This window comes from Octodon degus, unplaced genomic scaffold (genome assembly GCF_000260255.1).
Source record: "Octodon degus isolate 3935 unplaced genomic scaffold, OctDeg1.0 scaffold00015, whole genome shotgun sequence".
In the NCBI taxonomy this organism is placed as follows: Eukaryota; Metazoa; Chordata; class Mammalia; order Rodentia; family Octodontidae; genus Octodon; species Octodon degus.
This window is the reverse complement of record NW_004524591.1, coordinates 23,640,028-23,661,931: the sequence shown is the minus strand read 5'-3', so window position 1 is coordinate 23,661,931 and position 21,904 is coordinate 23,640,028. Positions and strand designations below refer to the sequence as shown.

The following is a 21,904-nucleotide window of genomic DNA, read 5'->3' as shown; positions in this document are numbered from 1 at the left end:
TTCATTCAATGAGGTTCATACCCAGCCCCTATTAGTCTCAGTGTTTTCATTTTGCTTTTAACTTCATCATCTAGCAGAATATTAATATCATTGATTCAGACATAGTATGATAGGATGAATTTTTTTCAAATGAGAGGAAACATGTTATGATTTTTATATTAAGAGCCATAAATGTCATTACACACACACACACACACTTTTTTTCTTTCTTTCTTTCTTCTTTTTTTTTTGAGACAGGATCTCACTATGTAACCCAGACTAGCATTGAACTCACAGCAATCTTTTTGCCTCAGTCTCCTGAGTGCAAGGTTTTCTTACTGTTAAGAAAAGCTATGCACTGATTTGTTAATAGAAACAACTAATGCCAATGGTATTTATCTAGATTTTGATTCTGCTGGGTAATTTCTATAATCCAAGTATGTATTTTTGAAAATTCATATGTTTCTGTTTGTCCATCTCATCATCAGAGAGTATTATGATAATAAATTGAGATTTGTTGGTAATTGGTATCATACAAAGAACTATCACCAGAAAAAATGCTTATTTTAGAAAAAAAATGAATTTTTTTAGCTGTAGATTTCTAGGATTTTAATGAAATCCCCTAATTAGTATCCATGTTTCTTGCCAAAGTTGTTTTTTTAATATTTGATTAATTAATTAAATTATTTATTTACTTATTTACTTCGTACAGGGTCCCGCTACACAGTTTAGACTCATAGTGATCATCCTGTTTTAGCCTCCCCAGCACTGGGATTGCAGGAATACATGATCATGTCCTCTTTCAGTGACTGGTACAGCATGCCTGGAGCCTGGGGACAGCACGGCACATTGTACAGGTTATCAGTCTGGTCCTTGCACTTGCTAGGCAGGCACATAGACTGCCAGACTCTCTCCCAAGCCTGTAGAGTTCTGAAACTAAAAGAAATAACATATAGTACAAGAAAAATGAAATACCACTTTCCTACAAATAATAGGTACATTAAAGTGCATAACCTAGTTTGAGAATTAAATGGGCTTGCTAATTGCACATTAAAATTTAAAAAATGCTGGACTACTTCATTCCTTTTCTTTAAAAGTAATATTTTTATATCTAAACAACTCCTCCTGCTGCTCTTCATCATCATCATCATCATCATCATCATCATCATCATCATCATTAATGGTAGTGGTGGTGGTGGTAGTAGTAGTGGTGGTAGTAGTAGTCATAGTAGTAGTCGTAGTAGTAGTCGTAGTAGTAATAGTAGTAGTAGTAGTAGTATTTGTGATACTGGGCATTGATCCCAGGGTCTCAAGCTTGTAGGGAAACACTTTACAACTGAGTTACAGTGTGAGTCGTACAGTTCAGCTTATACAAGGCAACATTTCCTAGCTGCAAGGCATTCTTCTTTCCTATTTAAGTGGAACTAGGGGCTTGCTAATCCACTAATGCTCACCTTTTTCATCTCATTTATCACCAATCAAAGGAATTACTTCATTTCCCTGGAGTGGAATAAGAGACATTAATTGAATTTCTTTTTTAATGAAAAAAATGTGATGTGGGTAGTAGTGGAAGCATTTCTCCCCAAATCCAGTGATACATACATTTTTCTACATTCTAACCTCTGAAGTCAAGATGTATCTTAAATGAGTGGCACCTAAGTGACTGTCTATCTTTGGAAAGTAGTCATAGTGACTGCTGTTGACTCAGTATCAGGAATTTTGGTACTTACTTTTTGCCTTATAACCTCCAATGTTTCACTTAATTAATCAGTTAATATCCATTTCAAGAAGGAATACAAGTTCTGGCAGGTAAAGGCCAAGCTTCTGTTTATATCTAACATCATCAAAGATGTACCAGCTTTATATTTTGCAGAATGGGTATCAGCAGCTTGGAATAAATTGTTAAAAGCAACATGGAACACTTCTTTAAGATACCTACATTTGTGGTGTTATACAGTGACACTTAAAAAACAAAAACATTGATTACTCTGAATCAGTCATACAGAAGAGGTAGATGATTATAGAGTTTTAAATGTGACACAAGTTTATGTTCTGTTTCCTTATTGAATGTGTATCAGAGATGTATCGTAAACCTCTCTTTTCTTGAGAAAGCTTAAAAAGCTTCCCAATCTGAAAAAAAAAATTTTTTTTTCAAAAAATTGTACAAAGTTTAGACATTTTTTTTCTAGTAGTACATAAAATAAGTGTGTATCTTACAGATAGTGGGATCTTAAATTTAATCAAACTGGTCAGCTAAGTTTATGAGTCTCCTCTTCAGTCTTTGTATCCTGAAATTACTAAATGGCATGTCTTTCTCTTTAAGTTTCATGTTAACTGTCCGACCTGGAGACTGGGGAATAGAGATTGAAATTTTAATCTTTATTGAGTTATGAACTTGTGCTCTTGGTTTTAGGGTGTCATTTTTTTTTTTTTTACTTAGGCTTCTTTTCATTTTCTCACTCCCAAGTGAATGTTGTCATCCATAGAATAATGGAGTTAGAAAAGACTGGATCAAGCTATTGAAAATAATTTTTATATATTGAAGATAATTTGTTTTCAAAGAGCATCCTTATGACAGTATAACTTATAGATAGTGTCTTAGTTATTCTTCTCTCATAGCTAGGACAAACACCTGACACTCAGAATGAAGGAAGGAAAGGTTTATTTAACTCACAGTTACTGGAGGTTTCAGTCCTTACTTGGCTGGCTCCAAGGTAGAGCCACACATGGCAGAGAGCAACCTTTCCTGGCAGAGGCAAAGAGCAGAGAGCAAAGGGAGTGGCAGCAGCACAGACAACTAGCTAGCCTCTCTTCCCTCCTTGCATTGTAATGCAAATTTCTCACCCCAAGGCTAGAGTGATGACTCAAACCTGCATTTCCAGCATTGGATCAAGAATCAATCACAAACTCCAGGAGCCAAGCCACCTCATGACTGCATGAAGCTTTGTTGGGGACATATATACACAAACCATAACAGATAAACTTGGTATATTTATTTGTTTAAAAACATGCCAATAAGCTAAATTTCTCTTTTTTTTCTACAAGGGGGTCCTGATGACAACTTAATTGAAGGTGGAGGAACAAAATTTGTCTGCAAACCTGGAGCCAGAAACATTACTGTCATATTTCACCCATTACTAAGGTAAGTCAGTCTCCTTGATGTACTTACTGGAGGTCAGTATTTTCATTATTTATATTTATGTACCAATGCTGCTGCCAATAGTCCCATTAGCACTGGAACAAGACATACAAAAAACCAAAGAACTCTTCAAAGCACTTTGTTCTTTTCCTAGGGCCTCACAGTGTTGATCAGTAGAACAGATAGTGTCAGCCTCACAAATAGTACTTATTCTCAGGAGTAATAGTTTGTTAATACTTTTTGACTTTCTTTCCTATTTACAAGTCTTCTTGTTCTTCTCTCTGCTTCTTCCTTTCCTCTTTTTGTTCCGTTTTAGGAGTTGGTAAACTGAGGTTCATTGGAGAATTCTAACTTGCCACTAGGTTTTTTTTGTAATAATTTTTTTTACTATATAAAAACCCCAAAATTTCAAAAGAAAAATAATGAGAGTAACAATAGTTATGTGTCTTCACTTCAGTGCAGTTATTTGGAGTATAAGACTTAGACCAAAAAAAAATTGTCTTACAAAGAAAGATAATAGCACTACCTTTCTTTTTAATGAATTAAGAAAAACTAGTAGCATAATTGAAATAAATTAGCATATATATTAAAATATTTTTGCTATGGTGGAAGAAGTAATTTGAAGGAATATTTGAACATCACTGAACTTCCTATTTTATATATATATATATATATATATATATATATATATAGTACATCCACACAATTTTTAAAGAACTTTTAAGATTTAGATATCTAATGTAATACAATTTGGTGTGCTTTCTATGAAGCGCTATACTGTTCAACTTCTCTATTGCTGGGACACAATACCTAATGATACCCACAGTACAAAGGGAGCAAAGGGAGAGACACTTTATTTTGCTCATGGTTTCAGAGGATTAAGTTCCTGGTCAGCTAACTCCAAGACATCAACATCCTGGCAGAATGATAGGGTAGGTCAGAGTTACTCACTTCCTGTCAGCCAGGAAGCAGAGCACCACAGGAGATATGCCCTTCAGAGGCACACCCCCACTCCCCAGGACCTGCCTCCACATGGGTCTCCCCCCTAGCAGCACATTCAGTTAGGCACCCTCATGATGGAGTGACCTCTCCTCAAGTCTCCTGTCTAGTGAAGTTGACAATCAATTTAATCATCAAAGGAACAATTATACATTGTGCTGTGTTTTCATTTAATGGAACAAATTCTGTGAGTTCACTATGTTTGATTGTTTCTAAGAATAACACCTCAGCTTCCTAAAGTAAAGTCTGCAAAATCAGGCATTTGTAATAGCAGTGAAACAAAAGGTAATGAATTAGCTAGAGACAATACTATGTGTACTTTTCTAAAACATTTAGTGGTTTAACTGGAATTTTTCCATCTTCCCATTAAACAAGACTTAGCAAATTGTTATCATGAATGGTTAAGTTCAAGTCTCTCTGGTAGACAGACATTATTTGAGTGTTTCTAGTTGCTTTTAAAGGTAAAAATAGAAATATATAGAGTGAACTAAATCATACTTTCATAATACAGTTTTGAAAAAGTGTTTTTAACCTTTAAAAAATTGTTTTGACAAATATCTGTAGCAAGGAACTTGATTTGAAAATCATGGTATCAAAGGACTGAATACTTTTTAAGACTGCTCTTCTTGGTTTAGTTTATATTGCATATATATTATATAGTAGATAAAACATCAAATTTTAACATTAAATGATACTGTTGATATATATCAGTTGACTTTACTAATTAGTATTCACTGTCTCTGTAATTACAATTGATTTACACTTAGTATTGCTAATGGTCAAGAAAAATACCTTAATCATTATACTTATCATTTAACCTAGATATTGTGACATAATTAACTGCTGTCTTATATGGAGTCAGTGATGGCAGACCTTTCAGAGCTTTTAGTGATACATATAGCCCGCTGTGGCACTTAGGCCAACACCGCTAGAGATGGAATCCTTCTTGCATTTGTTTCAAGTAGAGAAGAAACCCAATGTGGGCTATTTAGTATTGTCAAGCACTTTTCAAGAGACTTTTTTGTATGAGAGGTTTTTAATACTATGAAGCAGCAAATGTATTTTAGTACACATTTAGGCTACATTTCATATAGAAGACTAGTAATTCAATGTATTACAGTTTTTGACTTTTTAAAATCATAATATGTACTTTGGTTTGCTAAAGGGTTGTTTTAAACCTGATTAATACTCCCACTCATCTTTCTTATTTGATGTCTACTTTCATTCAGAATTTTAATTGGTTATTGGTAAGAACATAGAGAAGCTTCTTTTTACATGATATAAATAGCTTATTCATTTTTTCTCTGTTTCAATGGAAGTAACAAGAATATTATGTGATATGCAAGGTAATTTAATCCTGTGATAAGTTAATTCTGTTAATTCTGTGATAAGCAAATGACCACTTTAAAATGCAAATTGAGCTTTGTGTTTCAAAGTCATTAAACAGTTTTAGCTAAAAACTCAATGTGCTGTTGAACTTCAACTTACTATGGTTTCATGGATATTTTAAAACCTTTCTTAATATTTAGATATTTTTCTGAGTGTTTGATTTATTATTCCTTCAGTTTAGCAGTTGAGTGTTTAAAATGATAAAGTTATAATAATTGATAAGGATTATAATTTTTCTTCATAATTTCAACATAATAGTAAGTGTAGAAAGAACTTATCACAAACTATCAGACTACCTAGTTAAGTGTATTTCTTTGCTTCCTTGCTTTTAGTGAACACATTCGCACACACATATTTGTTGTTACTGTTATTATTATTTTTGTATTTAGCACAGGGTCTACAGGTTCTCCCTACGCAGATCTGACTCATAGTGATCTTCCTGTTTTCAGCCTCCAAAGTGCTGGGATTACAGGCACGCACCACCATGATCAGTCTCCTTCACAATCTCAGTGTGCCTTGAGATGGGCTGGCATGGCACACCAGGAATTGAACCCCAGCCTCTGGGCCTGCCTAAGCAAACACAGTAATCTGCTGAGCTATCTGGCCAGAATAATAATAATAATAATAATAATAATAATAATAATATTAGACCTCATGGAATTTAGTGGAAGAGTCAAACTAAATCAGGACGCGAGTAGATATGGAAAATAATATCAAGTAATACTGATTAGAAATGATAGTTCTGTGAAGAGCAACAAAGAAAAGTCCAAATTAGATAGTGACCAGTGGTGCACATGAGGACACTGTTTTGTATAAAATGAATAGAAAGGTCTTTTGGAAAACATAGCATTTGATTAGATCTGAAAATGAAGTGACAGGGAAAGCCATATGTATATATAGAAGACAATGACCTAGCTAGAGCAAATCTTGAGCGAAAGGAAAAAAAGGAATATGTTCAAAGGACAAAGACTGATGTAAATAGGGATATGTTCTGAAGAGCACATGTTGGAGGATATTTTACTCAGAATAGTCAACATAAAAATTGTTCATTTTGCACAAACAAGGAGATCATTATACTTTGATTTACAAGACGTTTTAGGACTACAGTACAATGGTTGTAAAGATGGAAAAGGAGAGAAAGGCTGATAATACAGGATACCAGGAGAAATTTTCTAAGACTTGATTTTTCTGGATTTGAGGTACTATAGAACTGCTCTTTTTAGTTGTCATCTTTACTTCTCTGTTTTATGGTAAAAATGATTCATTCTTCCAATAATTATATATCCAGAAATAGAATATATAATTGAATGTAGCTCATTTTGATGGTATTACCCAATGATACTGGAAAAATGTTACTGTAAGATTAGTTTATTGAGATTTAGTAAGAACTTATCCTGTTTAGTTCAGATAAATGAGGGTTCTCAAGGGATACTTACAACCAAAGTAGTTTTTGTTTTTTTTTTCCCCCCTTAAAGAAATGAGTATGCCAGCCAGCCCCGCCCTCTGGTGGGCTGAGCTGGCCACACACACACACACACAAATAAATAAATTAATTAAAAATAATAATAATAATAATAAAAAGAAATGAGTGATTTATTGGTCTGTTTTACAGAGGGCCTGATTTATTTCTGTTTTTTGTTTTTGTAATAAGATTTTCCATCAAATCTATAATAATTTATTATAGAGAGTAATTCGAGAGAAGTCTATGTTTACAGTTACATACATTAGTATAAAGTTGGTCTAATAGAAAAGGTCTTTGTAAATTTTTTAGCAGTGTTACTATGAATAATTGAATAAGGTAAGACCACTTAAGATTTTCAGAACTCCAATCTATACTTCTATAACATCTCGAATTCTTGCCCTTTTTCCCCACTTCCTTTCTTAAAACTAATTCTGTTGGGATGGTATGAAATAGTGGTCCAGTTATATGTTCTATATAAATGGGATACAAAATAAATATTTTCTTAAAAAGTAAGTTGTATGTGGTGGCCGGGGAGATGGCTCAATAGAATAAGTGCTTCCCTGGCAAGTACAAGCATCTGAGTTCAATCTCCGGTTCCACACACAAAAAAAAAGTAAGTTGTAGGAGTACTGATAAATATTTTATTTGTCATCTGATATGAACAAAAATATAAAAAAAATTCATTTTTAGTAATGGCCTTGAAATAGATCAGTCTTTTACACCTAACAAATGTACAGTAGTCACATATTTTCTATAGGATCTTATTTCAAGTTCAGTAGACTTTTAAAACTACAGATGGTATCTAGCCCTATATATGCCTTTTTCCTGTATATACATACTTATGATAAAGTTTAATTTATAAATTAGGCATAGTAATTAACAGTAACTATTAATATAGAATAACTAGAACCAGGAAAATAACCCATTGGTGGAACACTTACCTAGTACTTGCAAAGTCCTCAATTCAGTAGCCAACATGGAGAAAAACAATCCAGAAAAACAAAAAACAAGAACAAGCAAACAAAATATCACACTGAAAAAAAAAACACACTGCAAGAATATATATTTATTTCTGGAATTTTCTATTTAATATTTGGATATTGCTGTAGACTATGAATAACTATGTAAACTGAAACCACAGTAAAGGGGATTGTTTTATATGTTAACTTCCTTTGTATTTTATATTTTTTAAAGTAACTAAGAAGAATATGTGATAGGTAAAATACAGAATTAACAGGTAATTTTATAAATTTACATGTTTATAGCCTTGATCCTGAGGTACTACTCTCTGTAACTTACAATTTTACAGGTTTGGTTTTTTTTGCTAATTATTTACGAGCAAAAGACACTGCTTCCCCATACATTTTCTTTCTCTTCTTACTACATTGAAAGCTTATGCTTAACTAAAGTAATCTTTGCCTCATTGTTTTTTTTTTTTAATAAATCATGGGATAGCCTAAGAATATACAACCTTTCTTATAAAAGAAGTCCATCTTTCTTATTTTAGCTTCTCACTTAAATTGCGCCTGGATGTTTTTAGCTTTTATTTAGAAAGTGTATTAATAGCTTCTGGTTTCATATCTCAAAATGGGGTGTGTGTGTGTGTGTGTGTGTGTGTGTGTGTGTGTTAGTTTCGAATTTAGATAAACAAATAGCAGAAATTGAGAAATTCTTCCATCTTTCTTTTCTCAATATTTTTATCTTTGGAAAATGCAGAAAAGTTATCCCATTTATGTCAGGTTGATGTGTGCATTGATATTTTAAAGAATATTATTCTGAATCTTCAAGGTATGTAATATTTTTATACAGATACATGTTTGTTCTTAATGAGCTAAAGCTTTTATAGACATTTTGAAAGATGTTGGTGATTAGCCAGTCTAGCAAATAACATTGAGGATCATACATTATTCATGCATGGAAGGAGCTGTGGCCACTTCTTTGCATTTTTATGAAACACAACATGATTTTTTTTCTTTCCTCAGAATTATGAAAAATATTGCTGTGCTTTTAGAGCTCTGACTTGCAAGGTCTATGATATGTTGAATAGTGGTGTGCTTAGATTGCAAACACCACATTTCAGTTAGTGCTTTTGAGTATAGTACGAATGTTAATTGCTTTTAATCTTCAAACTTATTTTGGCAAGTTAAGTAAATTTTTATTCTAAGTTTTTTTTCAGTTTTATATTCTTAAATTTTGTTATATGACATATGGCTAAACTTTGATTGCAAGTAGCGTATTCCTGAGTGAAACAGAGAGCCAATCAAGGCTGCAACCACTCATATATGTACATTTCAACAATGTAATTTTCTGCCAATCTAGTCAGTCAAAAAGCATAAGTCGTTCCTTCTGAAAAAATGATAAGAAAAGCTGGTAACAATTGTGATGAACAGGATTTGGTGTTGTTTTCTATTATATAAGGTTCTGCCACTTAGAAGGAAAGCCATTTTTGTTCTTTGTTGCTTCATAACTCTGTTAGAACTAATTGAAGGTTGAAGAGATTTGAGTCTGCATAATGAGATTTAGTGCTAAATAATAAGAATTCTCTAATGAACAAGGCAAGAGAAAGAAAAGCTTTCCTTGAAAGAAAGTATCCTTCCTGGGAGATGCTTAAGCAGGAGCTGTATTCAAATTGCAATTAACTGGATGCTGAACTGTCAGGGTTATATTCTCTAAATCTATTAATGTAGGTCTTTCTAATATATTGTACAATTTCAGAGCTCTGGATAGATGTGGTTTTTTTTTTTTTTTTTTTTTTTTGTTTGTTTGTTTGTTTGTTTTTGCGGAACCGGGGATTGAACTCAGGCCCTTGCGCTTGCCAAGGAAGCGCTTATTCCACAGAGCCATCTCCCCGGCCCCGATGTGTTTCTTTTGGTCTTGCTCATTAGTGTTACTTTTTCATAGTTCATATTAATGTTTATGATTATCATTGACTTCTGTATCATTTTATCTATCTATCTATCTATCTATCTATCTATCTATCTATCTATCTATCTAGTGGAACTCAGGCCCTTGCGCTTGCCAGGGAAGCACTTATTCTACTGAGCCATCTCCCTGGCAACTTCTGTATCATTTTAGCATTAACCTCCCACCATAGAGTTTAGAGGAAAATTCATATCATGAGTATATCTGAAGTAGTTATTAAAGAAACTCCCCACCTCCCCACCATATAATTCTATTTATTGTTGCTGTCCTTATTTTCTTCTCTGTTCCTATTTTCGTTTTTATTTTTTCTGTTTGTTACCTTTGTCAGTAACTTTTACATACAACAATAACAAACCTTTCAGTGATAAGTATATAATTTTTTAAAAATCTTATTTATTTATTATTTATTTGGTATAGGGTCTCACTATGTAGCTTGAACTCATAGTGATCATCCTGTCTTAGCCTCCCCAGCGCTGGGATTACAGGTGTGCTCCACGATGCTCATTTTTGGTGGCCAGCTTGGTATTGGGCTGCGTAGAATGTACTATCTCGGATTGAACCCAAGTCCTTGTGCTTGCCACTAAGGCGCTTAGACCACTCAGCTCTCTGGCACCCTTTCCGTGATTCTTTAGCCAAAAAGATAGCTGCCTTTTTTTCTGCTATGAATGTTAAATTAGGACAAAACTACACAACTAATATACCTAAAATTACTGTGTCTTTACTGGTATAATTTTCATGTAGATTTAAACTGTTATTTTTAATGTAGGCTTTTTAAACTTTATTCATTAAATGCTACCAATTAACATTATTGAAAATTTGCTTATAAGGTTCATTTCAGTACAAGCTACAGCACTTCTTGCACTCCTTTTTATATAATCTATGCATGTTTTTTCCCCCCTTTGGAAGTGCAATACACAAAATGTGCTTATTCAGCTTTTAATGAAATATGTTTATGTCCAGCCACAGGCCCATTTATATCTTTATAAAAAGATCTAAATTGGTAATTTAATTTGGTATCAAAAATAACATAGGTATAGCTGAAAGAAAAGTAACTATGTCTACCTTTAATAACTAATATTCCTTTGGGTACTGGCTATGCGTTATTTCTCTGTATAATTTGGAAATTTTTTTTTTGCCATTTGTTTATCCTGCAATTTTATCCTTCAGATTGCATAAACACATACATACTTTTATTTATTTTGATCTCTTATTTTTGCCTTGCAGACTTTGTTACTCTGGCTTCTGTATAATACTATTTTCAATTTTTTTACATTCAGTAGTTCATTTGTATTTTCTGTTGGTACAGCAAAATATCTAAGTCTGGGTGATGTACAAGAATTCTGGAAGTTCAGGGCCATGAACTTGATTCTGCTAAGGCAGTCAGGGCAGATTCTATCATAATGGTAAGAACATATACAAGAGGGAAAAATAACATAACAAGATGGGAAGCCAGGCAGCAGAAAGTGACCATTGTTGCTTTTGGTAATGACCTCCTTTTGAAGGAACAAGAGAACTAACTTTATTCCTTCCAAGAGCAGTGCTTCCAATGACCTTCCTCTAGGAAGGTGATGGCGAACCTTATAGATCTTTCAGTGATACAAACAGCCTATTGCAGCATGCATGTCATGGGTTTACTACTACTGCTCCAAGCTCATCTGCTCAGCAGCCTACCAGCTCTCATGTCTCCATACTGGAAACAGGGTTTCAAGAAGAAACCCTTGTGTGGGGGGTGTAGGTGGGAGGGGGCAAATCCAGCTTTTAGCATGGTGCGGAGCTGAAAAGGAAATTGTTTCTATTTCATGGTCAACAATTCCTTCTCAAGTTCCTTGTTGTAGTTAAAAACTAACAAAGCCCCTGAAGAAACCAATCCCAAATTAAGCAATAATATTTTCTTTAAAATTTATTATTTGGGCTGGCCAGATAGCTCGGTAGATTAAAGCACCTGCTTAGGCAGACACAGGGACTGGGGTTTGATCCCCGGCATGCTGTGCAGGTGACTGAAACTGGTTGTGGTGGTGCATGCCTGTAATCCCAGCACCTGGGAGGCTGAAAGCAAGAGGATCACTACGAGTCTGATCTACATAGTGAGACCCTGTAGAGCCTGTACTAAATACATAAAAAAGAAAACTATTCCTTAATTGTGAGACTGGACAGTTCTTTTAAACAAGACATGTGGGAACAACAAGTTGTATGGAAAAACGGAGGTGGAACCCTCTTGGCCCAAGTCTTGAATCATTGCGCCTCTGGAGCCAAGAAAAGAGGAATCACAAGTCCCAGGGCAACTTTAACAACTCTTCTTGTTGGTACAGGAAATCGAACTCACGACCTAACACTTGTAAGGCAGGCACTGAGCTACATCCCTGTCCCAAGTCTAAGCTACTTAATGAAATACTGTATCATAAGAAAAAATAAAAAAGTAGCCTGCAGATACAGGTATATTGTACAGTGCCCCTGAGTTCAGTCTCCAGTACTCAAAAACAAAACAGAAGCAAACAAAGAGACTTTGTTTCTTAATTCCATTAATTTCATTTTCTGGTAACAGTGATTCTACATGAGTTTGAGTTTGGAAATGTGGAGTCTGTCCTGTCTTCTCTTTTGCTCTTAAAATAGATATTGGAGTTTTTAATGTTCTCTAGCAGTTTTCAAATTTAGTAATGCCGGAAAAAATATATAGCACTAGTAATTTTCTAGGGTATCACTCTGTTAGTGAAAAACTAAGTCAACTATGAATTCACACTCTGGTACATAAGTGTAATGCTGACTCAGAACAAGAATATTGTCATGGGTCCCTTTCAGTGCCCTACAGACTTACTCACATTGACAGTGTAAATACTCACTTTTGAATGATCACCATTATTCTGATTTCTCTCATTCTAGATAAATTGGATTTGCCAATGTTTGATCTTCCTATAGATAGTAACATATAATAGGTCTTGTGCTGTCTGGCTTCTTTGATGCAACATGACGTTTATATTCATTATCCACATTATTGGGAATCCCATTCATAATTAGTTTGCTTATGTTAGTCATTGAGTTCACTATTGAAATTTGAAATTACTTTTTAAAATGTAGTAAGAAAACAATCACTATTCCAATGGGAAGCCTTGACAAGAAGAATTAGCCAAAAGCTAGTTGGAGTGAAAAGTATTGCAGGAATCAGTAAACAGGCATGGGCCCAATTGACATGATCTAATGTAATTATAGTCAGTAGAGAACTTACTTTCATTGTGAGTCATATGATTCTGGCCATAACAAGGAGTCAGTAGAACCAGTTCCAGTAGATGAGCAAATGCATCATTGGGAAATAGTGGCACTGTTTCAAAAGTCCAAAATTAATTAATTAATTAATTAATTTATGTTCAAGATGAACTTGGTGGATATTGAATATAATTTCAGCATCCCTGTGGATATTGCATTTTAATTTTTACATTGGAAAACTGTTTTTAGCCTCTTTCTACAGTCCTTAGCCTAATTACTCACTTCAGCTAGTTTGTTAGCAGAATGTAATATGCTCTGTACAGTAACATTTTATACAGTGTCACAGTGTCACTTTTTTCTTAATGTTTAGTACGTTGACATCCTATCCTACAGGCCAGTAGCATCACTGTCTTTTGCCCTCTGAAGCTTACTTGGCATTGTGTGTTCAGAGCATTGGCATCAGTGAAGCCATCAGTACCCTCTTTGCACATTTTTTTCTTTTTGCATCTTTGTGAAATACGGTAGAAAGATGTTAAAATGTAAGTGGAGATAAGAATAGCAAAGAAAATTATAAGAAAAGCCATCCCTAGATCTATTCTTTAGAATGAAATTAGAAATGCTGAACAGGTTTGATAGAGGTGCATCAGTGTTCAGAAATGCATCTAAGTGAATCTGTACTTCTTTCTTATTTTGAAGCTTTTAGGAAAATTGAAATGAGGATTTCACTAAGGAATAAAAAGGCACAGACTTCTCTGAGAGGCCTTAACTCCTTACATTTTTCTCTCAACATTCTTTGGTTTATATTCTGATTTTCAAGGTGTAACTCAGGAACTACTTTAAATAAAAGTACTTTTTGATGGAAATTCTTTAATTTGGTCATATTTTTCTTTTCCTTTATATGTATTCATTCCTTCCATTGTCTCCCTCAAACCAAATATTCATTTAAGGCTTAATATGAATCAGAAGCTGTGTTTTCCCTTATACAGTTTTTATGTCCCTAAGTTAGGGCATTGTGGCAATTTGAGATTGAAAGAAGTTTCATGATAAAGATGTCATTCATCAGTGCTAAATTTCCTGTATCTTGCTTCTTTACCTTTAGAAAGTTTGCTATAGAGACACATCTCTCTTTGTACCCTTTTTTTTTTTAAGAGAGTGTTGTTTTAATCTAACATCCATCCATCGCTCTTGAGATTCAAACCAAAAAAATCTTAGAGTTTGTCTAGAACCCTTTCCTCAAATCCTTTAGCATTCGGTGACACTAATGTCTTTTGCTTCTACTTCATAAGTGTGTCCAGTCTACCCCCTCATTTTTATGCCTGTCAGCTTTCTTTTGTTGTTTGAGGTTCTGATCAGTTTCCATTTCTCAGAAACTAAGTCTATCCACTGTATCTTCTACCACATTACCAATGGGATCATACTAGTCTCCTTCTTTGCTTACTCTTTGTCCCTGGAGTCTCAATTCCTCCCTGTAGAACAGAAAGCCTGATTGTGTCCTCACATATTATAGTCATGTTAATCTTAATTAAATACCATGAACCTTTTTTCTTTGATCTATTATTATGCTAATTGTTTTTATTTCTTTCTACCAAGAATGGACCCACCATCTCAATCTTTACCTTCATTATCTGATGGACATTTCGTCATTCAAGAATCAAATTATGTATTATTTTCTCTACCTCTTAATTATATTCCTACATATGTGGATTAATCTGTTTCTTTTTTAAAAGCTCTTATGCTCAGCTATATCTTAATTATAGCGCTTCACACATTGACTTGAGATGTCTCAAAACACATAGTTATTAATTTTAAAGGAATATATCCCCCCAGTGAAAATATTAGGACAGAAATGTAGCCTTATCGGGGGAAAATGATAATATCTGTAGTTACTACTGATGTTTGGGAGGAAGGCAGAAGAACACAAATGAGAAAATTAATTGGATTGTATTAAAAAACAAGATTTGTGCTTGGAAGGTGGCTATCAAAAATAGGAAGGAGTGTCTGTAAAAGAGAAGGGAACTTCTAGACAGCATAACACCAGATGAGGTAATGATACTGATGATGTAACAGAGTTCATGGATTAAGTCATTTCATAGTAAGAAGAAACTTGTTAAAATACTGTATCAGATGATTGCAGTGAAAGGCGCCAGAAAACTCTTTGAGTTCAAATAACAAAGATTCTGGCAAAAGAATGAAGCAAAAGTATGAATGGAAACAAACATAGGGTAAAAGGAAAGATATAAAAAAAGGAGGGGGGGAAATGAAAAAAATCACTAGGGATCTTTAGGGAAAATCTGTATTTACATAGAGCTTTCTATCTATAGAAGATTGATTACACAAATTATGGTAGATGGGCAAAACTTCCCCAGACATTTGTAGTGGTATTGTAGATGTACCATATATTCAATATACTGAGTAAAAGGCTAGTTACAAAACAGAATGTATAGCATGACTAAATTTTGCTTAAAATTCATATATATATATAAATGCATTTTCATAGAAATAAGAGTGGAATTGTAGCCTTTGTTTTGCTGTTCTGTATTTTTGTAATTTATTACATTGAGCATGTATTTATATATAATTATGAAAAAAGTCAGAGGATAGACGTCAAGATGCAAGGCTATGATATACCAGAACATAATTAATAATTTTATTACTGTATATTTTCTAAAATATATGAGAAGACCTAACATTCCAATAGAAATTTCAAAATACTTCCATGTACTGTGTGCCATCTTATCAAGTCCTCATAACAAGCTTAAGAGGTAGTTTCAAGGACTCATCTGTAATTTCATGGATGAGGCTTGAATAGTTCTTTGCTTATGATGAATCAGTGCTAAATGCAGGACATAAACCTGTGGATCTGATCCTAAATGCTGTGTTTTCTGTAAGGCAGGAGATCTGAAGCTTGGACCTGAAGATGGTCTCTTTTTAAGGGATTAATGGGATGAATTATAAAGTAGGAGCAGACTACCTCTGCCTTGTTGCTCCTCTCACATCTAGGCTTTTAAGAATATTTTTGCTTATTGAAGGGATGAAAATAAAATGAGATTGGAGGATAGGCATCTTTTAAGCTTCATTTCTTTTTTCTGTGTATTTCTTATTATTTATATAGTCATCTTAAACAATTTGGAGTTCTATAAGCATAGCACTCTTGCATAACTTTGTTCCTTTGTGTGTGTTTTCTCTGCACTTGATTTCCTTTTTCCTCCTCCTTTACCTGGTGAATTTCCATCTGTCCCTCAGCAACCCTATTTTGGGAAAACCTTCTGATATCTCTTTTTCTTCTCATATCTCAGTGGTCCCTTTTCCTTTCCTTCATACCCCTTTAAGTTGTAGCATAGAATTATGACCTATGTATATGTTCTTTTGTATCTCTCTCTCATATGGAAGATACTAGGACTTTTTTTTTAAAGTTATATATACCTAGCACTTCCATGATATCAAGCATGCACTCAGTTCTCAATAAATATTTGGTGATTGAATCAATAATGTGAATTTTTTATGAAGTATGAAGTCATATGGTTCTCACTGTCAGATCCAGGATAATGAGAATAGAAGCTGATTGTTAGATGAACACATAGGGCTTATGGTTAAGTCTTCACGGTCCTGTATGAAGCATTCTTCTTGTATGCCTGTTTGTCATTGTACCCTAAATAAATTTGCACCCAGATCGTCTCAGGATTTTATTACATAGCCCAGTAGAAAAATTATGATTCTACATTGTCAAGTGCATTTGTGGTAAAATTATTTACAGAGAACTGTTACTTAGGGTATTGGAAAGATGAGGATGAATCAGAGAGTCATTCTTTTTCTATCTTTTGTGCTTCATGTTTGCTGACAGGCTGCCTCTGTTTGGTTTAAGATGATAGTGTGTAAACTCCTAAAGGTAGACTGTTAATTTCCCATGACAGCACATGAAGTTTCTCCTCCCCTCTCCTCCCCTCTCCACACCCCAGCACACATATCAGAAGCAACTCTTATGTGAGACAGTTGTTTAACATTGCCTGTCAGAAAAGGTACTACAGCAAGTCATTGAGGTTTGAAGTTTGCAAACATACTTCCACCTTACTGAACATCACAAAGGCTGCCAAAAATTTCATTTCCCTATATTTTCTCATTGTAGAAGAAAACCCATTACAGATGTAAATGTTAAGAGGAATTTTGCTATAGGCTTTGGTGCTTCTGCGCAAAAATTTATGTGTAGTGTGGATTGGGGACAGAAAGGAAGCCTTAGCTAACATTTTAAAAAATCTTTTTCAGAAGTACATGTAAATTTTGCAGTTTACTGCACTAATAGGGCTTAGATATATTTTCTTTGAAATATTAGTTATTTTTATCTGCTTTTTCTAAAAGGTATAAGCTTTTCCATTTGGCCTTGCTGTTTACAAAGTATCGTTTTGTTTTGTTTTGTTTTGTTTTGTTTTGTTTTGTTTTGTTTTGTTTTGTTTTGTTTTACTCAGGTTTCTAAATCTTTTCTACCAAATCCACTCATAGGAATTATCTATATATTTATTCAGTTGGGAGTTAGAGGAAAAATATTTAAGTGTGTGTGTATATGTGTAGAAAGAGTAGCCACCAGGAGAGAAGTCAATTGCACTTCAAAATAGAATTAGCAGCCCCAGCCCTGAAGAAGTTTGCATTTGGTTGTGACAAAGCCAGTGGTGTATCCTCTCCTGACAGAAGGGGAAGATAGGTACATTTCTAATGCAATCAGGCAATCCCTCTATAATTTAAATATATTAGCATATTATAAAATAAAACAACTCTGATATTAGAATGTCCCTAAGATAGCTTGAAAATCTCTGAAAAACAAACATGACTAAATTACTTGAAGAAACATATTAAGAAAGCAGGCATGGTCCTGATCAAGACCATTTCCACTCATTGTTATAGCAGACTTCATGAGAACCATCAACAAAGGCATGAGTCAGTTATTTATTTTTTTTTTTATCACACTCAGGACAGAGAACAATTTTTATTTCAGAGAAGAGGCATTAGGCCTGCATGCTTATTTACAAACATATCTAGTATGCCATGTGAAATTAAGAGTCTGATCTGTTTAATTGAGAGTCTGAAATTTTGATCATCTGTGAAAGGGGATTAAAACATTCTCATTTCTTAAGCAGTTGGTGTCTCACTATGAAGAAAGGTCCTGCAAAACCAAATCCAAAGTACAAGGTCATCATGGCCAGCAACCGCCATTTGTTTTCCACAGGAAACTACAAATTCTTCCCCGGACCCTCCTCATAGTGGCTGCAATGCAGCACGGTGGTTGTGAACCTCTGGATGTTCTGCCCCAATATGGTGCTGGAGGAAGCTCTGCGAAGGGGGAAGAAAGGGCCGCAAAAATCAGCCCTGCCCCTACTCATGACCTTGTCCCTCCAAAGGAAGAGACCCCAAAGCAGAGAACAATTTTTTTAATGGATACATCCAACATGTCTTGCAGCTCATTCGCCTCATGAGATCCACTGACAATGTACCAGCCATTTTTTATGCCACACTGTGTCTGTGCTCCCACCTCTCAACCCAAGTATTTGGTGGAATACACTGGCAGCCAGTCAAGCACCTTTGCAATGTCAACCATGTGGACTATGGCTGTCTTGAGTTCACTGCCTTTGTCCTCAAACAGGGCAATCAATGGGGCATCTTGTAGTGACAGAACTGGTCTGAAATGCTGTGGTTGTTTTTGGCTTATTAGTAACTTTATCAGTAAGATGAAGTGATCTTTGATTGCAGCTTTTTGGTGTCATCTGTCTGGAGAAGAAGGGATGACATCAATGACTGAAAGAATTCTTGGTCTCTGATGTGAAAAAGCTTTCACCACTGAGGCTGTAAGCTTCTTGCTTATACGCTATTTTTCCCTATGGCAGGTACTGCTGACTGTGTAACAGCTCTCAGCCTATGCTACGTGGAGGCACCTGGCCTGTTCCTGGTCCTTTTCTGTCTGGCAACCACAACCACTAACCTTCCTGAGGAGATTCGCGCTCGCTGCTCCCACAGCCTGGCCCAGCACAGGCTGGCCCAGCACAGTCCAGCACAGCAAACTTTCCCAAAGCTGCTGATGAGTCAGTTATTGATGCAGTCCTATTCTTTGCATTGTTTGCATCCAGTTTGACACCATGCAGACACTTAATTTCTTGAACATTGGTATTGCTTCCTCTTGTACTTGCTTATATCTAGAAATAGTAATGAGCATGCATTTTGAATTCTTGTTGGATTATACACAAAATAAGTAATACAAGGGATGATCAAACATATATATCGTAAGTGTTCACTGATCTACCCTAAAATTGTTCTCATTTGCTTGGAAATCTTATCTCATTATTCTTGCCACTTTTTCGGAAGCAGTTCTGGAAGTCCTTTAAGAAGTGTGATGAACAAAATGTGAATTCTGCTGCCATTGGAAAGCAGGCTTATAAAAACATGTATCTTCTTCCACTTATTTTTCCAATCTGTCGGTGTGTCACTTCTGGCTCTTTCCCATAGTCTAAATGACTATAAAAGTTTTCAATCCATGTAGGGAATCAAGGAACCCACAATAGCACAAAGAAATACATGAAAGAGGACTACTAGAACTGCTTCAGAAAGTGACATGAGCAATGAAATATGTGTATTAGAAGTAAAGAAGAATTTTTTTTTTTTAATTTTAGGGAAGAGTCTACAGAGTGTTCAGGGTCTCTCTCCTAGATCGGACTCATAGTGATCCACCTGTTTACAGCCTCCCAAGAGCTGGGATTACAGGCACACCGCCACTGTCGCAGTCTCACTTACCATCTCAGCACGCCCTGAGGGCAAGGCTAGCACCACAGAGCCAGGGATTGAACTCCTGGCCCCTGCACCTGCTTGTAGGTGCTTTAATCTGCTGAGCTATTTGGTGGGCCCTACAGAGTATATTTTGAGGGAGATTAAAGGCAGTTTGTGTTTATTGGTAATATTTTTTTAATTTCAACGTTCACTCTATTTTTAGATCAAAACTTAATAGCTTGGATTTTGTATTGTATATAAAATAAGTAATAGCTTACAAATTTTCTGAGTTCTAGGAATGTTAGGCTATGTATGATGTAGGTTTAAACATCTAAATGTTAGGGTAACATGCATGGAATTAATTATCTGAGTGTACATTCTAGATTTTACTTTTGTAATCTGTTTATATATTGTTTGGGTCTCCAGAAACAAAAATGAGAGGAATTAAAGTTATTGAGTCCAGAGATGTGCCCACATATGTTTGGAGGTTATAGAAGGGGATTACGACTGCTCATATACCTTTGACCAATGAAACAGTTCTCCTCTGTAGGGAGTGATTATCCTCTTCCACTGATTGCAGTTTCAGCAGGATCACACATGGAGCAGTGAAGGAAGAAGGGGACATCTGCCTAGCAGAATCAGTTCTGGGGATCAGTGAGGTAGCATGTTGCTGCTAGATCAAACTCACATATGCTTACCTATACTATAAATGGTTTGAATGTATTATCTAATGCGTTTTTTTCTAGCATCTCTATATAATACATGCCATCATCATTTATTTTTTTGTTATCTCTATTTTATAGCTAAGAAATTTGGGCTTAAAGATGAAGTACTTCTAGCTTTACCAAGATTATACTGTTGTAAACCAGCTGTAGTGGCATATGCCTATAGTCCCAGCCACTCAGGAGGTTGAGGCAGGATGATCCCTGTGATTTCCATCCTGGGCTACATAATGAAAAGAAAATGCAAGGATTCATGCTTGAGCAGAAGGAATTCGAGCCCTACAGCTTCTACTTAGTATTATAATTTTATATCTCCACTTAGTATCCTTCAAATCAGCACCTTCTCAGGTACAAGGACCCTTCTGTGAGGACTCTGATTGGACCTAGTTGAGCCTAAGGAATATTATTTCAGAAGAACACTTTAAGAATAGTTAATAAACATGACAAGTCGGAATACATGATTTTAATGTTGAAAAGACAGACGAGAAGACATATCATGGCTTGCACTGAGTCCTGGAGAGATAGGCCAGGTCAAGGTCAGATCCAAGGAGGCCTTTCTCAGCTAGTCTAGTCTGATTACTATGCCCTTTGTAGAATTTTGTGCCAAAAGATAAGAATCAAAAAATATCTGAGACAATTTGGAAGAAAATACTGTGAATTTTAATTGGTCAATTTAGGTATAATTATTTGCATAACGTAGGGACTTTATTTTATAAATATACCTAAGTTAAAATTTCAGCACTATTTGAAATAAAATTTAATTTATTCAAAATACATTTATTCACACGATTTAGTATGTCTTTGTTCCAGAAAAGGTGCTTCTGAATATTGGAAGAATAGAGTATTATGACTTCCTTATTGGCTTTCATTTTGGCCATGATGTGAAATGGAAACTTTCAAGAATTCCCCCGTGCTGCCTGCAGGTCTATTTCCTATATAAACATTCTTTATTGACATCTTCCATAGAGCATATATTTCTCTGTTTTGTGGCTTTGTAGGCCCTTCTCTTACTCTATGAAATATGACAAGTGTAATATTCTCAAATATTTTAGTCCTCATAACACTTTTATGAGCTGACTTTCAGCACAGATATCTCCGGGTATGTGACATTTCTTATTCTTTATAGTAAGCTAAATCATGGGAATAATTGATAGGAATACAATTGACTTACTTGGTTCTTTTGATAATCCCATCTTGCCATGTTGTAGTAAATGTTGAGGAAGAGAGAACACATCTATATATTCCTTTAGAAATATTTGAGAAAAGAGTTGGAAGTTTAGTTCAGGAACATCAATAATTTTTTTAAAAACATTAAAGTTAAATTTTATTTATTTATTTATTTATTTATTT

At 34.8% G+C, this 21,904-nt stretch overlaps 1 protein-coding gene and 1 pseudogene across 1 annotated transcript in view; one reads left to right on the top strand and one right to left on the bottom strand.

Annotated features, from left to right (window-relative positions):
• Exoc4 (exocyst complex component 4) overlaps window positions 1-21,904 on the top strand; it is a 951,164-nt gene that overhangs the window by 459,371 nt on the left and 469,889 nt on the right. The window contains exon 10 of the mRNA XM_004626539.3: window positions 3,025-3,121. Within this exon, the coding sequence (XP_004626596.1) occupies window positions 3,025-3,121 (97 nt within the window). The remainder of the gene's footprint in view (window positions 1-3,024; window positions 3,122-21,904) is intronic.
• LOC105741508 lies at window positions 18,200-18,457 on the bottom strand (annotated as a pseudogene).